The sequence below is a fragment of the Hemitrygon akajei genome, chromosome 4, assembly GCF_048418815.1.
Source record: "Hemitrygon akajei chromosome 4, sHemAka1.3, whole genome shotgun sequence".
Taxonomy (NCBI): domain Eukaryota; kingdom Metazoa; phylum Chordata; class Chondrichthyes; order Myliobatiformes; family Dasyatidae; genus Hemitrygon; species Hemitrygon akajei.
In genome coordinates this window covers 158,309,743-158,328,730 of record NC_133127.1, presented here as the reverse complement: position 1 = coordinate 158,328,730, position 18,988 = coordinate 158,309,743, and the positions used below count along the sequence as shown (strand labels likewise).

At 44.1% G+C, this 18,988-nt stretch overlaps 1 protein-coding gene across 3 annotated transcripts in view; it reads left to right on the top strand.

Annotated features, from left to right (window-relative positions):
* Window positions 1-18,988, top strand: part of sacs (sacsin molecular chaperone) — a 121,866-nt gene that overhangs the window by 21,132 nt on the left and 81,746 nt on the right. For all 3 annotated transcript variants that reach the window (XM_073043724.1, XM_073043722.1, XM_073043723.1), the window contains exon 2: window positions 7,582-7,940. In XM_073043724.1, coding sequence (XP_072899825.1) covers window positions 7,918-7,940 — 23 coding nt within the window. In that variant the 5' untranslated portion in view covers window positions 7,582-7,917. The remainder of the gene's footprint in view (window positions 1-7,581; window positions 7,941-18,988) is intronic.

Here is an 18,988-nt window from a genome sequence, read left to right as displayed (position 1 = left end):
ATGAGGCAGGGTGTGTGTCCGTCGGCCAGAGACAACATCTCATTCATTAAAGCTGATGGAGGCCTGTCTCCCAAGCCATCCAGGTGCAGTAAACGGGCAGCTCGCTTGCGGCGGGAGAGCCCGAAAGTCCCTATGAGCAGGGCTTTGAATGCCGTGTACTTGCTGTCCGCCAGGGGAGACTGTACGAACTCCGCGACCTGGGCCGCTGTGTCCTGGTCGAGGGAGCTCACCACGTAGTAGTAACGGGTGTCCTCTGAGGTTATTTGCCGAACATGGAATTGGGCTTCTGCTTGCTGAAACCATAGGTGAGGTTGTAGCGTCCAGAAGCTTGGCAGCTTCAAGGAAACCGCGTTAACAAACGCAGCGTCTGCCATCTCCGGTCCAAAAAAACGTTTGGACCGTCGGGGTCACCAATGTAGCGGGGTGCTACGCGCAGCGCTGAAATTACGACACGGAGTCGATAAACTGCAACCACAGAATCCCTTTATTTCAAAAACACAGTCTTGCTTTAAAGCCTGTCTCCCCCACTCAATACTTCGAGAGGCACGTAACTGAAACTCCTTGAGGCTATCTACCTTTGTCTCTGGCTCTGGCTAATTGTCAGCCGGTTCGAGTGTGCTAGTGATTGGGTCGCCACAATACCATACCTATCTTGACTACTACCTCTGGCAGTTGATTACACAAGGATATCACCCTTTGTATGTTTTAAAAAAAACACAATGAAGTTGCTCCTCAAGTTCCTCTTAAATCTTTCCTCTCTCACGTTAAACCCATGTCTTCCAATACTTGATTTTCATATTCTGGAAAAATACTGAGTCCATTCACTCTTTGCTGCTTTATCTGTCTCTACAAGATCACCTCTCAGTCCCTTATGCTCTGAGGACTGTCCAGTCTCTCTCTATAACCCAGTCCCTCAAGTCCAGCCAGCATCCTTGTAAATAATTTCTGTGCTGTTTCCAGTTTAATCACATCTTTCCTACAGCAGGGCGACCAATACTGAACAGAGTACTCCAAGTGTGGTCTCGCCAGAATCCTGTAAAACTGCACCATGACCTCCCGAATATTATACGCAATGTGCTGACTGATGAAGGCCAAAGTGCCAAAAGCTGCCCTCACCATTTTGTCTACCTGCGGCTCTACTTCCAGTGAGCGGTGTACTTAATCCCTGTTCTACAACACTCCCAAGGGCTCTACTATTCACTGTGAAAGCAGTGCCTGGATTTGACTTCCCAAAATGCAATACACTGCACATATTTGACATTCCTTGGCCCACTTACTCAACTGATGAAGATCTCCTTGTAATTTTTGATAATTTTCTTCATTGTCCACTGTACCACCTATTTTAGTGGCATTTGCAATCTTACTGACAATGCCTTTAACATTCTTATTCTAATTGTTGATATACAAACGTTTGTAGATGACAAACAACAATAGGCCCAGCTCTAATCACTGAGGCTCACTGTTACTGTCAGGCCTCCAGTCTGAAATACAACCTTCCACCATCTCCATCTGCTGTCTACCATCAAGCCGATTGTGTATCCAATTAGCCAGCTCTCCCTGGATACTATGTGATCTAGTCTTTTGGAGCAGTGTACCATGAAGCTTATCAAAGACTTGATTGAAGTCCATGTTAACCACATCTACCACCTTGTCCTTGTCAACTTTCTTGGTCACCTCTTCATAAACTCAATCAAGTTCATAAGACATATTCTCCCATGCACAAAATTGTGCTGACTGCCCCTAATCTAATTCTGTCATTCCACATATATCTTATCCAGTAATTTGCCTACCACTGATGTTAGGCTATAGTTTTCAGGTTTTTCTTTGCTGCCCTTCTTAATTATTGGCAGAATCAGAATCAGATTTATTATCACTGACATACAGTATGTTGTGAAATTTATTGTTTTGCAGCAGCATACCGTGCAATATATAAAAAATTACTAGAAGGTATAATAAGAAATATACAGTGCAAAAATAAATAGTGCACAAAGAGGGCAAAATAGTGAGGTAGTGTTCATGGGTTCATGATCTGTTCAGAAATCTGATGGTGGAGGGGAAGAAACTGTACCTAAATCATTACATGTGTGCTCCTGTACCTCCTCTCTGATGGTAGTAATAAGAAGAAGGCATGTCCTGTGTGGTCATCATCATTATGTGCCATGTTGTATGACATCAGCCATCGTACTCTATAACCATGATTGTTCTTGGTAAATTATTCTACAGAAGCGATTTGCCATTGCCTTCCTCTGGCCAGTGCCTTGACAAGATGGGTGACCCTAGCATTATCAATACTCTCCAGAGAACGTTGGCTTGGCATCAATGGTCACGTAACCAGGTCATGTGATATCCACCAGCTCCTCATACAACCATCCACCACCTACATCCAGGGCTTCAAATGTCCTTGATTGCTGGGGTGGGATGGAGTTGTGGGGCTAAGCAGATGCTACACTTTGCCCTAGGGAGACATGCAAGCTAGCAGAGGGAAGGAGTGCCTTACACCTCCCTTGGTAGAGATGTATCTCCATCCTGCCACCCTGGTCCTTAATGATGGATTCTGCCTTTTTAAGGATCACACTTTAAAGATGTCCCCATTGCTGGGGAGGCTAGTGCTCATGATGGACCTAGCTGAGTTTATAGCTCTCTGTAGCTTTTTCTGATCCTGTGCACTGGTAAAAAGAAGACACAAATATTTGCTGCCCTCCAGTCTACAGGCACCTCACCTGTGGCTAACAATGGTGCAGATAACTCAGCCAGTGCTCCCATAGTGTTCTTGGATATACCTGGTCAGGTACCGGAGATTTGTCTACCTTTATTTCTTTTAAGATGTTCAACACTATCTCTATAGTAATGCAGATTATCCCCAAGACCTCCACATTTACTTTTTCTAGATCTGAAGTCTTCTTGTCTTTCTCTATGGTTAAAACACAAGAGAAATACTCATTAAAGACTTAGCTCATCTCCTGCAGCTCTTTGGAAGGTGACCCTTTTGGTCTTTGACTGGCCCTAATTTCTCTCAGTTATTTCTTTTCCCTTAATATACATAAAAGCTCTTTGGATTTTCCTTAATCTTCCCTGCTAAAGCTATCTCATGCTCCCATTTTGCTCTCCTGATTTCTTTGAATACACTCCTGTATCCCTTATACTCCTCCAGGGATTTGCTTGATCCCAACTGCTGTAACTGACTCAGGAAGCTTTCTCTTCTCTGATATTGGCCTATATATCCCTCATCATCCTGGGCTCCCTACTCCTACACTCTAACAGGAATAATTAGACCTCGTGCTCTCACTATTTCATCCTTTAAATGTCTCCCACATGCTTGTGGTCCATTTGGCCAAAACAAACTTCTCCAATCAAATTTGGCATGCTGCTGTCCTGTACAGTTAAAATTTCCCTTGCTTCAATTATAAAACTAATAGGACTATGGTCACTGGTCTGAGAAATCTCCCCTAATATCACCACAGATACTTGACCCACCCTGTTACCCAAGAATAGGCTCACCTTGTAGGGCACTATGTACAGTATCTATTGCCTGAGCAAACGTTCCTGAATGCACTTAACAAATTCCACCCTATCTAAGCCATTAATAGTAGACCAGTGCCAGATGATGTTAAGAAAGTTAAAAATCCCCTACTACGACAACCGCTTATTCTTACAGCTCTGCACAGTCCCTGCATATTTTTTCCTCCAATTCCCACTGACCATTTGGGGTCCTATAGTACAATCCCAACAATGTGGTCATCTTGTATTTTTCAGCTCCTCCCATAAAACTTCACAGGATGATCCTTCAGTAATTTTATCTCTGATCTCTGCTGTGGCATTCCCCTTAACTGAAAATGCAACTTCCTTGCCTCTCTTTCCTCCACATCTATCCCTAAAGCACCTGTACACCAGCACATTAAGGTGCAGTATTGTCCCCCCTTGGTCATGTTTCCATAGAATCTACAATGTCCTAGCAACACGTAATGGCTATAATGTCCAAGCCCCAGGTTCATTGGCCATACTTCTCAGACAGTTTGCATTAAAATAAATGCAATTTAATCCAATAGGCTTTCCTTGCTCCTCGCCATTCTCCTGCATGTTGTGCCTATTCAATTTAATGTCACTGACTTTTGCATTACTTTCCAGCCTCTCATTTGCCTCCCCATGCCTAGGATTCCACCCCACCCACTAATTTAATTTAAACCCATTGTCGTAGTGCTTGCCAGGATATTGGTCCCTATCCAGCTCAGATGAAACTTGTCCTTCTTGTACAGATCACCCCTGCAACAGAAGAGAACCCATAGGTCCAAAAACCTGATTCCCCCCACCCACACAAGTTTTAAGCCACATGTTCTTTTGACACACCCTTGGGGTTTTGCTTTTTAACCTCTTCCCTAGCTCACAAGACATAACAGCCCATCGAGTCTGCTTCACCATTCCATCATGGCTGATCCCCGATCCCACTCAACCCCATACACCTGCCTTCCTTCTCACCATATCCTTTGATGCTCTGAACGATCAGGAAACTATCAGCTTCTGCGTTAAACATACCCATGGAGTTGACCTCCACCGCAGTCTGTGGCAGAGCATTCCACAGATTCACTACTCTCTGGACAAAAAAGAAAAATCCTCCTTACCCCTGTTCTAAAAGTTCACCTCTCAGTTTTGAGGCTGTGCCCTTGAGTTCTGAATACCCCACCGGAGGAGACATCTTCTCCACATCTACCCTATCTATTCCTTTCAACATTCAGCAGGTTTCAATGAGATCCCCCGCATTCTTCCAAATTCTAGTGAGTACAGGCCCAAAGTTGTCTAATACTCCTCATATGTTAACTCCTTCATTCCCGGAATCATCCTTGTGAACCTCGTCTGGATTCTCTCCAATGACAATACATGCTTTCTGAGATATGGGGCCCAAAACTGTTGACAGTACTCCAAGTGCGGCCTGACTAGTGTATTATAAAGCCTCAGCATTATCTCCTTGCTTTTATATTCTATTCCCCTTGAAATAAATGCCAACATTGCATTTGCCTTCTTTACCACAGACTCAACCTGTAAATAAACCTTCTGGGAGTTCCCAATTTTCGCTGCACAGGATCTCATCCATTTTGTTGATGTTCTGGCTGCTCACCCCCCCCCCCGAGAATGTTCTGTGGCTGCTCCATGACATTCTGGACCATGACACCAGGGAGACAACATACCATTTCGGAGTCAGTTTTGAGATATAGAATCTCCTGTCCACACCCTCAACCGTCACCCCCACCTATAGAGGCCCCAATCACTTCAATCCTGAGCACAAAAGATTCTGCAGATGCTGGGAATCTAGAGTTAGACCCACAAAATGGTGGACGAACTCAGCAGGAAATGCAGCATTTATGGAGAGGAATAAACAGCTGATGTTTTGGACCGACGTATCTTGATTTTGCTGTTAGGATTGCATGACTATTAAAGTGCAAATGGAATATCCGCTCCTGGTGCAGCCTTCTATATATTGGTGAGACCCGACGCAGACTGGGAGACCATTTCGCTGAACACCTACGCTCTGTCCGCCAGAGAAAGCAGGATCTCCCAGTGGCCACACATTTTAATTCTACATCCCATTCCCATTCTGATATGTCTATCCATGGCCTCCTCTACTGTCAAGATGAAGCCACACTCAGGTTGGAGGAACAACACCTTATATTCCGTCTGGGTAGCCTCCAACCTGATGGCATTAACATTGATTTCTCTAACTTCTGTTAATGCCCTTCCTCCCCTTCTTACCCCATCCCTTATTTATTTATTTATTTATTTATTTATTAATTATTCCCTCCCCATCTTTTTTCTTCTTTTCTCTCTCTCTCTCTTTTCACTCTCTGTCCCTCTCATAATCACTCCTTGCCTGTTCTCCATCTCCCACTGGTGCTCCCCTCCCTCTTTCTTTCTCCCTAGGCATCCCGTCCCATGATCCTTTCCCTTCTCCGGCTCTGTATGCCTTTTGCCAATCAACTTTCCAGCTCTTAGCTTCACCCCTCCCCCTCCGGACTTCTCCTATCATTTAGGATCTTCCCCTCCCCCTCCCACTTTAAAATCTTTTACTATCTCTTCTTTCAGTTAGTCCTGACGAAGGGACTCGGCCCGAAATGTTGAATGTACTTTTTCCTATAGATGCTGCCTGGCCTGCTGCGTTCCATTAATAGTGGTGGCACGGTAATATAGTAGTTAGTCTCCTTGCTTTACAGCGCCAGCTGTAAGATTGGAGGTTCAATTCCCGCTGCTGCCTGTAAGGAAGTTTTTATGTGAGTTTCGTTGGGGTGCCGTGGATTCCTCCCATATTCCAGAAACATTGGGTTGGGGTTTGCCAGTATGGGCCTGCTTTGATGATGGTGTAAGTGTGCGAGGCTGCCCAGCACAACCAATGCTGATTGAATTTGATTTGACGCAAATGACACATTTCATTATTTTGATGTTTATGAGACAAATAAAGCTAATCTTTAACAGTTATTTGTTGGCCATTTAGATATATTTGCTCATTTTATTTTGTAATCTCCATAAAATTAAAGTACATTTAGAGTGCCATAAATTTGAAGCAGCTAAGTTGTGACTGTGCACTGTTTTGTGATTTTAGTTACAGATTCCCCAGTGCTTGAATGCAAATTTCTTTCTTCCCGATACCCCCTCCCTGCACCACATAGTTACTCTTACTTAGCAATAATGGCTAATAGCATGTGGATTTCTTGGTTGCAATTTTTAACTAGTTAATGCAACACCAGTGGTAATATTAGTGTTTTCCCCATTGTATATCATTGATTATGAATTATATACTGTAATTTAAGAATTTTATTAGGCATTGTGTATTCAGCATGAAATTATTTTATTTTTTTTAGTTTTAAGTTGGTTGAGCGGATAATTGATTTGTGGATAAACTACAACGTACGATAACATTTTATCAGGCCACTAGAGTTTTACCTTTTTCCAGGATTTCTCTGCTACTTCCAGGAATTAAAGATCTGTCTTGAAAACACTGCTGCCAGGACCCTAGAGGGGAAAACTATGGGGGCAAGTAAATAATATTATACAATTAAGAAAATATTAGGTAAGGATAATGGTTAGCGGAGCATTCGTTTGGATCAGGAAGAGTATTTTTACTGGTGGAAGATGCACAAAGTGACATGTTGTGGCATTAATGTGTAATTTGGACAGTTTGAAGCAGAAAGTTATAAAATGAAATATCTCATTTTAAGCTCTGATAATCATTCCCCTTTCAAAAGAAACTGATGAAGGCAGTACTCTGAGGTTTATTCTTTAAGGAAAGTTTAGTAAAATCGCAGTACCACACTGGAAACCGCTGATAATGAACTATCATGATTTAAAGGATACAGCCAACTGTCAGTCTAAACGCGGAAGGTGGAACATTGGGCCCATGGAACAATTGTTTCGGTTCGGCCAGGGAGACTACAAGTACCAGCATGCAAAGTGCGGGCGCTGAGCAATAATTTCCCCAGCAGAGTCGAATCCGAGCAATTTATAATTGGTAACACATTGAGATGTGCTGTATCCATAACTGTAGCAGGAAGTGACTGACCCTTGACTTCTAATAATTTCCTCTTTATTCTCTTACAGGGGAGATGGATCAGTGCGGGGCACGAGTCTTCGAAGTAAAAGCCCAAATATAAGTTTCATTTAAAACAAATGAGAAACGGGAAAGCCGACCCCAAAGTTCTTGTGATTTCGCTGAAAAAATATCTTCGCGAGGAAGGAGAAAGAGCAAATTGTAATCGACAAGGCAAATGGTTTGCACGAGCAGAGTTTTTCTGGGACTTTGAAAAGGCAGGATCAGCGAAAAGTTCGGTACATAACGGTACTTCTGAATGGCTGAATCTGCCGGCCCTTTCCGAGTCGCAACGAATCGAATGCATGAGTTGTCCAGGCTGCTGGCGGCAAAACTAGAGGGAAGCAATGGAAAACCGGCTGGGAGGCAGGTACTGACACTGCGCGCACGTCAAACCTCTGCTCTGGTTTCATTAATGAGAATGACCGGCTTTCTCCGGGAATGGCAGCGGGAAGTGTATACGTTGGGGTGTTTGAGGAAGATGTTGGTGTTTTCTAGGGGCGGGGTGGGGGGGGGGTGTGCTTGCGTATACGATCCACACGGCGTTTTGTGTTTAGTGAAAGTAAAAATATGGTACCGAAGATCACAATTCAGGAACCGCTCAGCGGCTCAGGACGTGGGGAGAAGGGAAGGCAGTAACGGAGACTTGCAGCGGAGAAACAGGCCCTTTTGACAGAGTTAGCGTTTCAGATCAATGCCTGTCGGGAATGTGAAAATTCAGAGACTACGTGGGTGTGGAGAGCTGCCAACTGGAGTGGTGTTGAGTGGGAACACTGTATTGTTAAAATGCTCTACCTTACCCCTGCACTGATCTTCATTGAAAACGTTGTGAAGACTGAGTACAGAAGGCTGTATTCATGCTTGTTCCCTTGTCAGAGATATCTCACCCTGAGAAGCAAATAACCTACGTGGAGCTGAAAGATATCCAAGAAAAATGTTTCAACAGCATGAAGTGGTGAGGGAACCCAGACCATGGGTTTAGTATTTTTGGTGGTGCATGGGGAATTGTGACAGCAACTGGAGGGCTACCAGTACTGACTGAGGACTAAACTGACATACCTTGGAAAGAAAGCTCCCATTTTGAAAAGGAAGAGAATAGGTTGAGTGTACTTGGCCTTTTCTCCTTGAGGTGACCTGATAGAGGTGTAGAAGATGCTGAGAGGCATTGATCATGTGGATAGTCAGAGGCTTTTTCCCAGGGCTGAAATGGCTAATACAAGGGGGCATAGTTTTAAGGTGCTTGGAAATAGATTCCGAGGGGATGTCAGGGGTAAGTTTTTCACATGGAGAGTGGTGGGTGCTCTGCCAGTTGTGGAAGTGGATTCAATAGGGTCTTTTAAGAGCCTCTTAGATAGGTACATGGTGCTTAGAAAAATAGAGGGCTATGCACTAGGGAAATTCTAGGCAGTCTCTAGAGTAGGTTACATGGACGGCACAATATTGTGGGCCGAAGGGCCTGTAATGTGCTGTAAATCCCTATGTTCAATGTTTTCATGGGTTGTAGCGTTGTACAGCATGAAAACAGGCCATTTGACCAACCTGTCTCAACAATCAATAAGCACCTTGTGTATTAGTCCCGTCTCCCAGCCTTCATTGCCAATTTGACTCAGACACTTCTTGAGTGCCTTCAGTGACCCAGTTTCACCGTGCTCTCAGGCTGTGTATTCCAGGTACTACCACTCTCTGGAAGAGCCACACCCTCCCCCTCCCTCCCCCCCCCCCTCCCCCCACCACTACCACCATATTCCCTTGAAATCTAAATCTGTGTTGCCTTGTCTTATCTGCTTCTGACACGGGGGTAAGTTTCCTGCAGTTTACCCTCTCTATCCCCTTCATGGATATATACCTCAATCATGTCCTCTCATAGCCTCCTCTACTCTAGGGAGAACAAACCTAGTTTTGCCTGTCTCCCCTCATAATGAATTGCTTTATTCTAGGCAACATCATGATGACTCTCCTTTGCACCCTTTCTAGTGTTATCACATCCTTCCTATAGCAGGTGTCTAGAAATGCGTGCAGTACTCAAGCTGGTGTCTGGCCAAGGATTTACAAGAGCATAACCTTCTATATTCAGATCCCTGACTAATAAAAGCAGTATTGTTTGTGCCTTCCCGACCATATATATCTACCTATGTTGCAACCTGCGGAGGTCTATGGACTTGTACTCCTGTTCCTCTGCAGCTCAAGGCTATGTTCCACACTTCCAACAACTCCTCAAGTATTTGTATATCCATTAACCCACTGCTCTTGCAGCCCAAGCTCACATCTAACTCATTCACATACATTAATGGGGCGGGGTGCCAGTGTTATCCTTGTGTGACACCACCAGTCACAAAAACAACCATCTACCATCACTCACTGCCTCCTATTGCAAACCCATTTATGGATCCAGTTAGTCAATTTGCCCTGGATCCCATAGGCCCAGCTCTTTGAATCAGTCTCCCATGTGAGACTTTATCAAAGTTTTTACTGAAGTCCATGTAAGTCACATCGACTCCCCTAGCCTCATCAATACAGTCTGTTACCTCTAAAGAATTCAACTGATGTGGTCAGTCAGAATTTGTCCTTGTCAATGTTTCTGTCTCTGATTAGTCCCCACCTTTCCAAGTGATCATTAATCCTCTCCCAACAGAGTATTTTTCAGTGTCTTACTTATGACTAGTGTTAGCCTGGTAACTATTGACCTATAGTCTTTTCCTGCAGCCTTTTATTGAAAAGCAAGATCATGTTTGTCATTCTCCGGTCATCTTGTATCTCACTTGTGTTCAGTAAAGATTTAAAAATCTCAGCCAAAGTACCTGCAGTCTCTTCTGCTGCATTCCATAGCAGCCTTGAATAATTCCTGTCTGATCCTGGGGCAGGTGTGACCTGTACAAAAAGGATGGACTGCACTTGAATCCAAGGTGGACCAATATCCTGGCGGGGAGGTTTAAACTAGATTTACAGGGGGTGGGAACCAAAGAGAAGAGGCAGAGGGTGGGGAGGTTGGAGCACAAGTAGAGACAACTTGTAGGGAGTTTGTGAGGAAGGATAGGCAGATGTTAGAGCAGTGGTCCCCAACCACTGGGCTGCGGACCGTACCAGGCTGCAAAGCATGTGCTACCAGGCCGTGAGGAAACGATATGATTTGGCAATATGAAACGATGTGAGTCAGCTGCACCTTTCCTCATTCCCTGTTATGCCCACTGTGAGGTCATTACGCATGCGAAGTCATTACCCACGCGAGGTCATCCGTCGCCTAAACGCAGTGATATCTTAGCGCCAGGGATCACTGGTTAGCCTTGGGTAACTGGCCGTCTCGCGCGGCTGGCAAGAAGTGCCATTGCTACTGGCCTGGAGCACGGACAGATGGGCACTGCCTCTAAACCTGTTTAGCACACTGAATGTTCGTGGGGAACCCGGTGCTAAAATATTCGCAGATGACCTAATTCGGGCTCAGGGTTTCGTAAGTAGCAGAGCAGCTACCTCACTGCGATCTACTTAAAGTCATCCCTCGAGCCAAACTTTTGTCGGCTGATATATCCTACCTACCTACGGGGGGGGGGGGTGGGCACGCACCCTGTTGCACTCCTCATTCGGTCAGTTGCTCTCTCTGGACTGCAACCGCCGTGGCCCTGGTACGGGGAACTCCGGCCCTGATCTTGTCCTCTCATTGGTGTGTTGCAATGATTTTATATGATCGTACAAAGAAAATATGCGCTGTGTGTTTAATATTCAAACGTTACTTAAAATGTTATGATGCTATTGACTTCTAAGTGAGTTATAATTGACTCATCACTATATTCATGCGAGCAAAATATGTGCTGTTTGTTTAATATTAAATTTGTTAGATAAACGCTTTTAGAAACAAAATCGAGTGTACAGGTAGTCCCCAAATTACGAACGTCCGACTTACGGACAACTCATACTTATGAACCGAGGAAGGAGAATGCCGTCCGCCATTTTAAATCGGATCGCGACGCCGTCCGCCATTTTAAGTCGTTGCCGTTGACACTGTGTTGAGTGTTTAACTTTGTATTTGGCTTAAATTTTTCTTAGTAAGATTCACCCTGACCCTGCTCCCCCCCCCCCACCCCCGTTCCGGTCGGCTGGTGGTGCAGTGAGATCAGCGCTGGGCTGGAGAATGGAGGTTCCCGAGTTCGGTTCGATCCAGTGACAGACCGCTTCCGTGCCGAGTTGATGATGATCCAGTGACTCCCGTACCATCTGTGCCGAGTTGATGTCGAGCTCGCAACTCGACCTTGTAAAGAAAACACTGCCACCTCCAGTTTAAATTCCCACGTGGAATATTGTGGATGATCAAATACCCAAACCCAGCACAGCCCCCACTTGTCCCATTTAGCCTGTCTCAGTGCGATGGTCCTTAGGACCCAGTGAACCTCAGGAGCTGGCGCAATTCGGGACCCGCCGCCTGCAGTGTTTCTGTTCCATTGATGGGAAGCGATCGTGATTGAAAATAAAGTGGAAATAACAAAGCGTTTGGAAAGAGGTGAAGCGCCATTGGTCATTGGAAAAGTGTTAGGCTACAGTTGGTGAGCGATCGGAACAATTTTAAAGGATAACGGACTCAGGAACGGAACTCGTACGTAACCAGGGGACTGCCTGTATTAGTCACTTATAAGTGACTTATAGTTGACTTATCAGCTATATTCCGGTCGTGATTAACACCTCCCCCTGCACCCCCCCCCCCCCCCCGTTGGCTGGTCTGCAAGAATATTGTCAATATTAAACCAGTCCGCGGTGCAAAAAAGGTTGGTGACCCTTGTGTTAGAACAAAGATGCAGTCAGACTGATGGTCTGAGATGTGTCTATTTTAATTCAAGGAGTATCATAAACAAGGTGTTTGAACTTAGAGCATGGATCAATATGTGGAACTAAGGAACTATGACTTTGTTGTCCTTACAGAGACTTGAATGTCTCAGGAGTAGGAATGGCTGCAGAGTGTACCAGACTTTAGAAGTTTACAGAGAAGGAGGCAAAAGAGATGGGGGCATGGCACTGCTAATTAGGGATAGCGTCACGGCTGCAGAAAAGGAGGAAGTCATGGAGGGATGGTCTACTGAGTCAGAGTGGGTGGAAGTCGGAAACAGGAAAGAGGCAATAACTCTTCTGGGTGTTCTTTTATAGACGGCTCCCCCCCCCCCCCCCCCAATAGTAACAGGGATATCGAGGAGCAGATAAGGAGGCAGATTCTGGAACGGTGCAATAATAATAGGGTTGTTGTGATGGGAGATTTTAACTTTCCTAATATTGATTGGCATCTCCTTCGCGCAAGGGGTTTAGATAGGGTGGAGTTTGTTAGCTACGTTTAAGAAGGTTTCCTGGTGCAATATGTAGATAAGCCGACTAGAGGAGAGGCTATACAGGTTTCCCCTGCTATCCTATGAAACAGTTTGTAAACCAGAATGACGTAAAGTGAAGAAGCAATTACCATTAATTTATATGGGAAAAATTTGTTCGCAGACCCAAAAAATAAGCTACCAAATCATACCAAATAACACGTAAAACCGATACAGCCTGTATAAAGTAGAAATACTTTTCTACAATCATTGCAGCACTCAAGCGTAGCGAAAATCTCACGCAAGTGCTCTTGCTGGAAGCGCTGTCAGCGGAGGCACTCTCTCCAGCAACTGTTAAGCTATGAAGCTGTCGTCGCCTCAAAAACTGATCAAACCACCCATGACTATCTTTAAATTCCACTTTCACAACACTTTCATCACCATCGCCAGTGTTTTCTGTTTCAGCTTATTAAAAAGACTGAACGATTTCTCCTTAAGTATAAGATAACTTAATGGAACACCACACTTTGTACACCCATCAATCCACTGAAGCAATAGACTTTCCATTTTATCCATTATTGGATGCTGACTAAGAGAGATCGCTTTGCTTCAAATGGAACCTATAGTAACATCGGCAGCTTTCAAGATTCTTTCTCTCTATGTATAAATAGTTCAAACTGTTCAACGCATGCACAATGTCCTTACTTCTTTCACCACGATCGAAACGCTTAATTATGTCTAGTTTTACGCTAAGCGTAACACCCTTACGAGCTCTCTTAGGCTTTTTCAATATCTTGGAACTCATCTTGCTAATGGATGCACAAAATAAATCGAGATAAAGCACAGATGCTCACAGACACGTGTTTAAGCAATGGCGGCTAGAATGCAGTTCCGGGGGAGGAGCTCGGCTGCTCGGGGCGCACGCTGGCTTTTTTCTTAAAAGCGAAAACACTCTTCAGCTAGCGAAAACATAACTAATGTAGGTCTTTTGTAAAAGCAAGGTGTCGTAAAGCGAACGTTCAGAAAACGGGGCCACCTGTACTTGATCTGGTATTGGGAAATGAACCTGGTCAGGTGTTAGATCACTTGGTGGGAGAGCATTTTGGAGGTAGTGAACACAACTCTATCTCCTTCACCATAGTGCTGGAGAGGGATAGGAACAGACAATTTGGGAAATCATTTAATTTTAGAGGGAAATATGATGCTATTAGGCAGGAACTTGGGAACAAATGTTCTCAGGGAAATGCACGGCAGAAATGTGGAAAATGTTCAGGGAACATTTACAGGGAGTTCTGCATAGTTATGTTCCATTAAGGCATGGAAAGGATGCTGGGGTTTAAAGAACCATGGTGCACAAAGGACGTAGAAAATCTGGTTAAGAAGAAAAGAAAAGTTTACAAAAGGTTCAAGAAACTAGGTACTGTTAGAGCTCTAGAAAATTACAAAGCTGCTAGGAAGGAGCTTAAGAATGGAATTAGGAGAGCCAGAAGGGGCCATGAGAAGGCCTTGGTGAGCAGGATTAAGGAAAACCCCAAGGTATTCTATACATATGTGAAGAGCTAGAGGATGAGCTGTTCTGAGAATAGGACCAGTCAGGTGTGATAGTGGAAATGTATGCATGGAATCAGAGAAGGTACTTAATGAATACTTTGCTTCAGTATTCACAGGGACAAAGACCTTGGCAATTGTGGGGATGATTTACAGCAGACTGAAATGCTTGAGCATATAGAGATTAAGAAAGAGGATTTGCTGGAGCTTTTGAAAAGCATTAGGTTGGATAAGTCACTGGGACTGATTGAGATATACCCCAGGCTACTGTGGGAAGCCAGAGAGAAGATTGCTGAGCCTCTTGCGATGATCTTTGTATCATTAATAGTGACGGGAGAAGTACTGGAGGATTGAAGGGTTGCAAATGTTGTTCCCTTGTTCAAGAAAGGGAGTAGAGATAACCCAGGAAATTATAGACCAGTGAGTCTGACTTCGGTGGTGGGCAAGTTGTTCGAGAAGATCCTGAGAAGCAGGATTTATGAGCATTTGGAGAGACATAATCTGATTAGGAATAATCAGCATGCCTTTGTCAAGGGCAGATCATGCTTTGTGAGCCTGATTGAATTCTTTGAGGATGTAACAAAGCATATTGAAGGTAGAGAAGTGGATGTAGTGTATATGGATATCAGTAAGGCATTTGATAAGCTTCTCCATGTAAGGCTCCTTCGAAAGTAAGGAGGCATGGGATCCAAGGGCACTTTGCTTTGTGAATCCAGAATTGGCTTGCCAACAGAAGGCAAAGGGTGGTTGTAGATGGTTCGTATTCTGCGTGGAGGTGGGCAACCAGTGGTGTTCCGCAGGGATCTTTTCTGGGACTCCTCCTCTTTGTGATTTTTATAAATGACCTGGATGAATAAGTAGAAGGGTGGGTTATTAAGTTTGCTAATGACACAAAGGTTGGGGTTGTTGTGGATAGTCTGGAGGGTTGTAAGAGGTTTCAGTGGTACATCGATAGAATGCAGAACTGGGCTGAGAAGTGGTAGATAGAGTTCAACCCAGATAAGTGTGAAGTCATTCACTTTAGTGGGTCAAGTTTGAAGACAGAATATAATAGACCATAAGACATAGGAGCAGAATTAGGCCATCTGACCTATTGAGTCTGCTCTGCCATTCAATCATGGCTGATCCTTTTTTTCTATCTCCTCCTCAACCCACGTTCTTGGCCTTCTCCCCGTAACCTTTGATGCCTTGTCCAATCAATAACTTATCAATCTCTGCCTTAAATACACCTGACCTGGCCTCCACAGCAGCATGTGGCAACCAATTCCACAAATTCACCACCCTTTGACTAAAGAAATTTCTCTGCATATCTGTTTTGAAAGGGCACCCCTCTATCTTGAGGCTGTGCCCTCTTGTCCTAGACTCTCTCACCATGGGAAACATCCTTTCCACATCTACTCTGTCACTCTGTCCAGGTCTTTCAACATTTGAAAGGTTTCAATGAGATCCCCTCTCATCCTTCTGAATTCCAGTGAGAACAGACCCAGAGCCATCAAATGTTCTGTGTATGCTAACCCTTTCATTCCTGGAATCATCCTTGTGAACCTCCTCTGGACCTTCTCCAATGCCAGCACATCTTTTCTAAGATGAGAGACACAAAATTGGTCACAAAACTCAAGGTGAGGCCTCACCAGTGCCTTATAAAGCCTCAGCATCACATCCTTGCTCTTGTGTTCTAGACCTCTTGAAATGAATGCTAACATGGCATTTGCCTCCTGCACCACTGACTCAACCTGCAAGTTAACCTTCAGGGTGTTCTGCACAAGGACTCCCAAGTTCCTCTGCATCTCAGATTCCTGGATTCTCTTGTTTAGAAATTAGTTTGCACATTTATTTCTACTACCAAATTGCACGACCATGCATTCTCCAACATTGTATTTGATTTGCCACTTTCTTGCCCATTCTCCTAATCTGTCTAAGTCCTTCTGCATCCTAACTGTTTCCTCAACACTACCTGCCCCTCCACCAATCTTTGTATCATCTGCAAACTTGGCAACAAAGCCATCTATTCCATCATCTAAGTCATTTATATACAACATAAAAAGAAGTGGTCCTAACACTGACCCCTGCGGAACACCACAGGGTGTCTGGCAGCCGACCAGAAAATGATCCTTTTATTCCCATTCGTTGCCTACTAACAATCATCTGATGCCCTAACCATGTTAGTAACTTTCCTGTAATATCATGTGCTCTTAACTTGGTAAGCAGCCTCATGTGTGGCACCTTGTCAAAGGCCTTTTGAAAGTCCAAATATACAACATCCACTGCATCATCTTTATCTATCCTACTTGTAATCTCTTCAAAGAAGTCCAACAGGTTTGTAAGGCAGGATTTTCCCTGAAGGAAACCATGCTGACTTTGTATTATCTTGTCCTGTGTCACCAAGTACTCCGTCACTTCACCATTAGCAATTGACTCTAACATCTTCCTAACCACTGAGTCAGGCTAACTGGTCTATAATTTCCTTTCTGCTGCATTCCTCCTTTCTTAAAGAGTGGAGTGACATTTACAATTTTCAGGTCCTCTGGCACCATGTCAGAGTCCAGTGAGTTTTGAGAGATCATTTATAATGCCACCACAATCCCTAACACTACCTCTTTCAGAACCCTAGGATGCAGTCCCTCTGGTCCGGGTGACTTATGTACCTCTAGGTCTTTCAGCTTTTTGAGCAGCTTCTCTCTTGTAACAGTAACTGCACCCACTTCTCTTCCTTCACACACTGCAAATTCAGGCACACTGCTAGTGAAGACTGTGCAAAATACTCATTTAGTTCACCAGGCATCTCCTTGTCTCCCGTTACTATTTCTTCTGCCTCATTTTCTAGCGGTCCTACATCCACTCTCATTTCTCTTTTATTTTTAACATACTTGAAAAAACTTCTGCTATCCACTTTGATATTATTTGCTAGCTTGCTTTCATATTTCATCTTTTCCCTTCTAGTGATTTTTTTTTAGTTACTCTCTGAAGGTTTTTAAAAACTTCCCAATCCTCTATCTTCCCACTAATTTTTGCTTTGTTGTATGCCCTTTCTTTTGCTTTTACAATAGCTTTAACTTCCCTTGTCAGCCACGGTTGTACTATTTTACCATTTGAGTATTTCTTCCATTTTGGAATACACATGTCCCTTCCTCATTTTCCCCAGAAACTCACACCTTTGCCGCTCTGCTGACATCCCTGCCAGCAGCTCCTTCCAATTTACTTTGGTCAACTCCTCTCTCATACCACTGTAATTCCCTTTACTCCACTGAAATACTGCTACATCAGGCTTTACTTTCTGCCTATCAAATTTCAAGTTGAATACAATCATATTGTGATCACTGGTCCCTAAGGGTTCTTTTACCTTAAGCTCCCTAATCGCCTCTGGTTCATTACATAACACCCAATCCAGTATATCTGATCCCCTAGTAGGCTCAATGACAAACTGCTCTAAAAAGCTATCTCTTGGGTATTCAACAAACTCACTTTCTTGAGATCCATTACCAACCTGAATTTGAATTGAATGATCTTTATTGTCATTATACATAGGTACAATGAAACTCTGTTTGGCTTCCTCTCAGGCAATTAAATAAAACGGTAGATAAAAACAAGGCAGTAATAGAAAAACAGTATTAAATGATAGATAGATAGATAGATACTTTATTCATCCCCATGGGGAAATTCAACTTTTTTTCCAATGTCCCATACACTTGTTGTAGCAAAACTAATTACATACAATACTTAACTCAGTAAAAAAAAATATGATATGCATCTAAATCACTATCTCAAAAAGCATTAATAATAGCTTTTAAAAAGTTCTTAAGTCCTGGCGGTAGAATTGTAAAGCCTAATGGCATTGGGGAGTATTGACCTCTTCATCCTGTCTGAGGAGCATTGCATCGATAGTAACCTGTCGCTGAAACTGCTTCTCTGCCTCTGGATGGTGCTATGTAGAGGATGTTCAGAGTTATCCATAATTGACCGTAGCCTACTCAGCGCCCTTCGCTCAGCTACCGATGTTAAACTCTCCAGTACTTTGCCCACGACAGAGCCAGCCTTCTTACCAGCTTATTAAGACGTGAGGCGTCCCTCTTCTTAATGCTTCCTCCCCAACACGCCACCACAAAGAAGAGGGCGCTCTCCACAACTGACCTATAGAACATCTTCAGCATCTCACTACAGACATTGAATGACGCCAACCTTCTTAGGAAGTACAGTCGACTCTGTGCCTTCCTGCACAAGGCATCTGTGTTGGCAGTCCAGTCTAGCTTCTCGTCTAACTGTACTCCCAGATACTTGTAGGTCTTAACCTGCTCCACACATTCTCCATTAATGATCACTGGCTCCATATGAGGCCTAGGTCTTCTAAAGTCCACCACCATCTCCTTGGTCTTGGTGATATTGAGACGCAGGTAGTTTGAGTTGCACCATATCACAAAGTCCTGTATCAGTTTCCTATACTCCTCCTCCTGTCCATTCCTGACACACCCCACTATGGCCGTGTCATCAGCGAACTTCTGCACATGGCAGGACTCCGAGTTATATTGGAAGTCTGATGTGTACAGGGTGAACAGGACCGGAGAGAGTACGGTTCCCTGCGGCGCCCCTGTGCTGC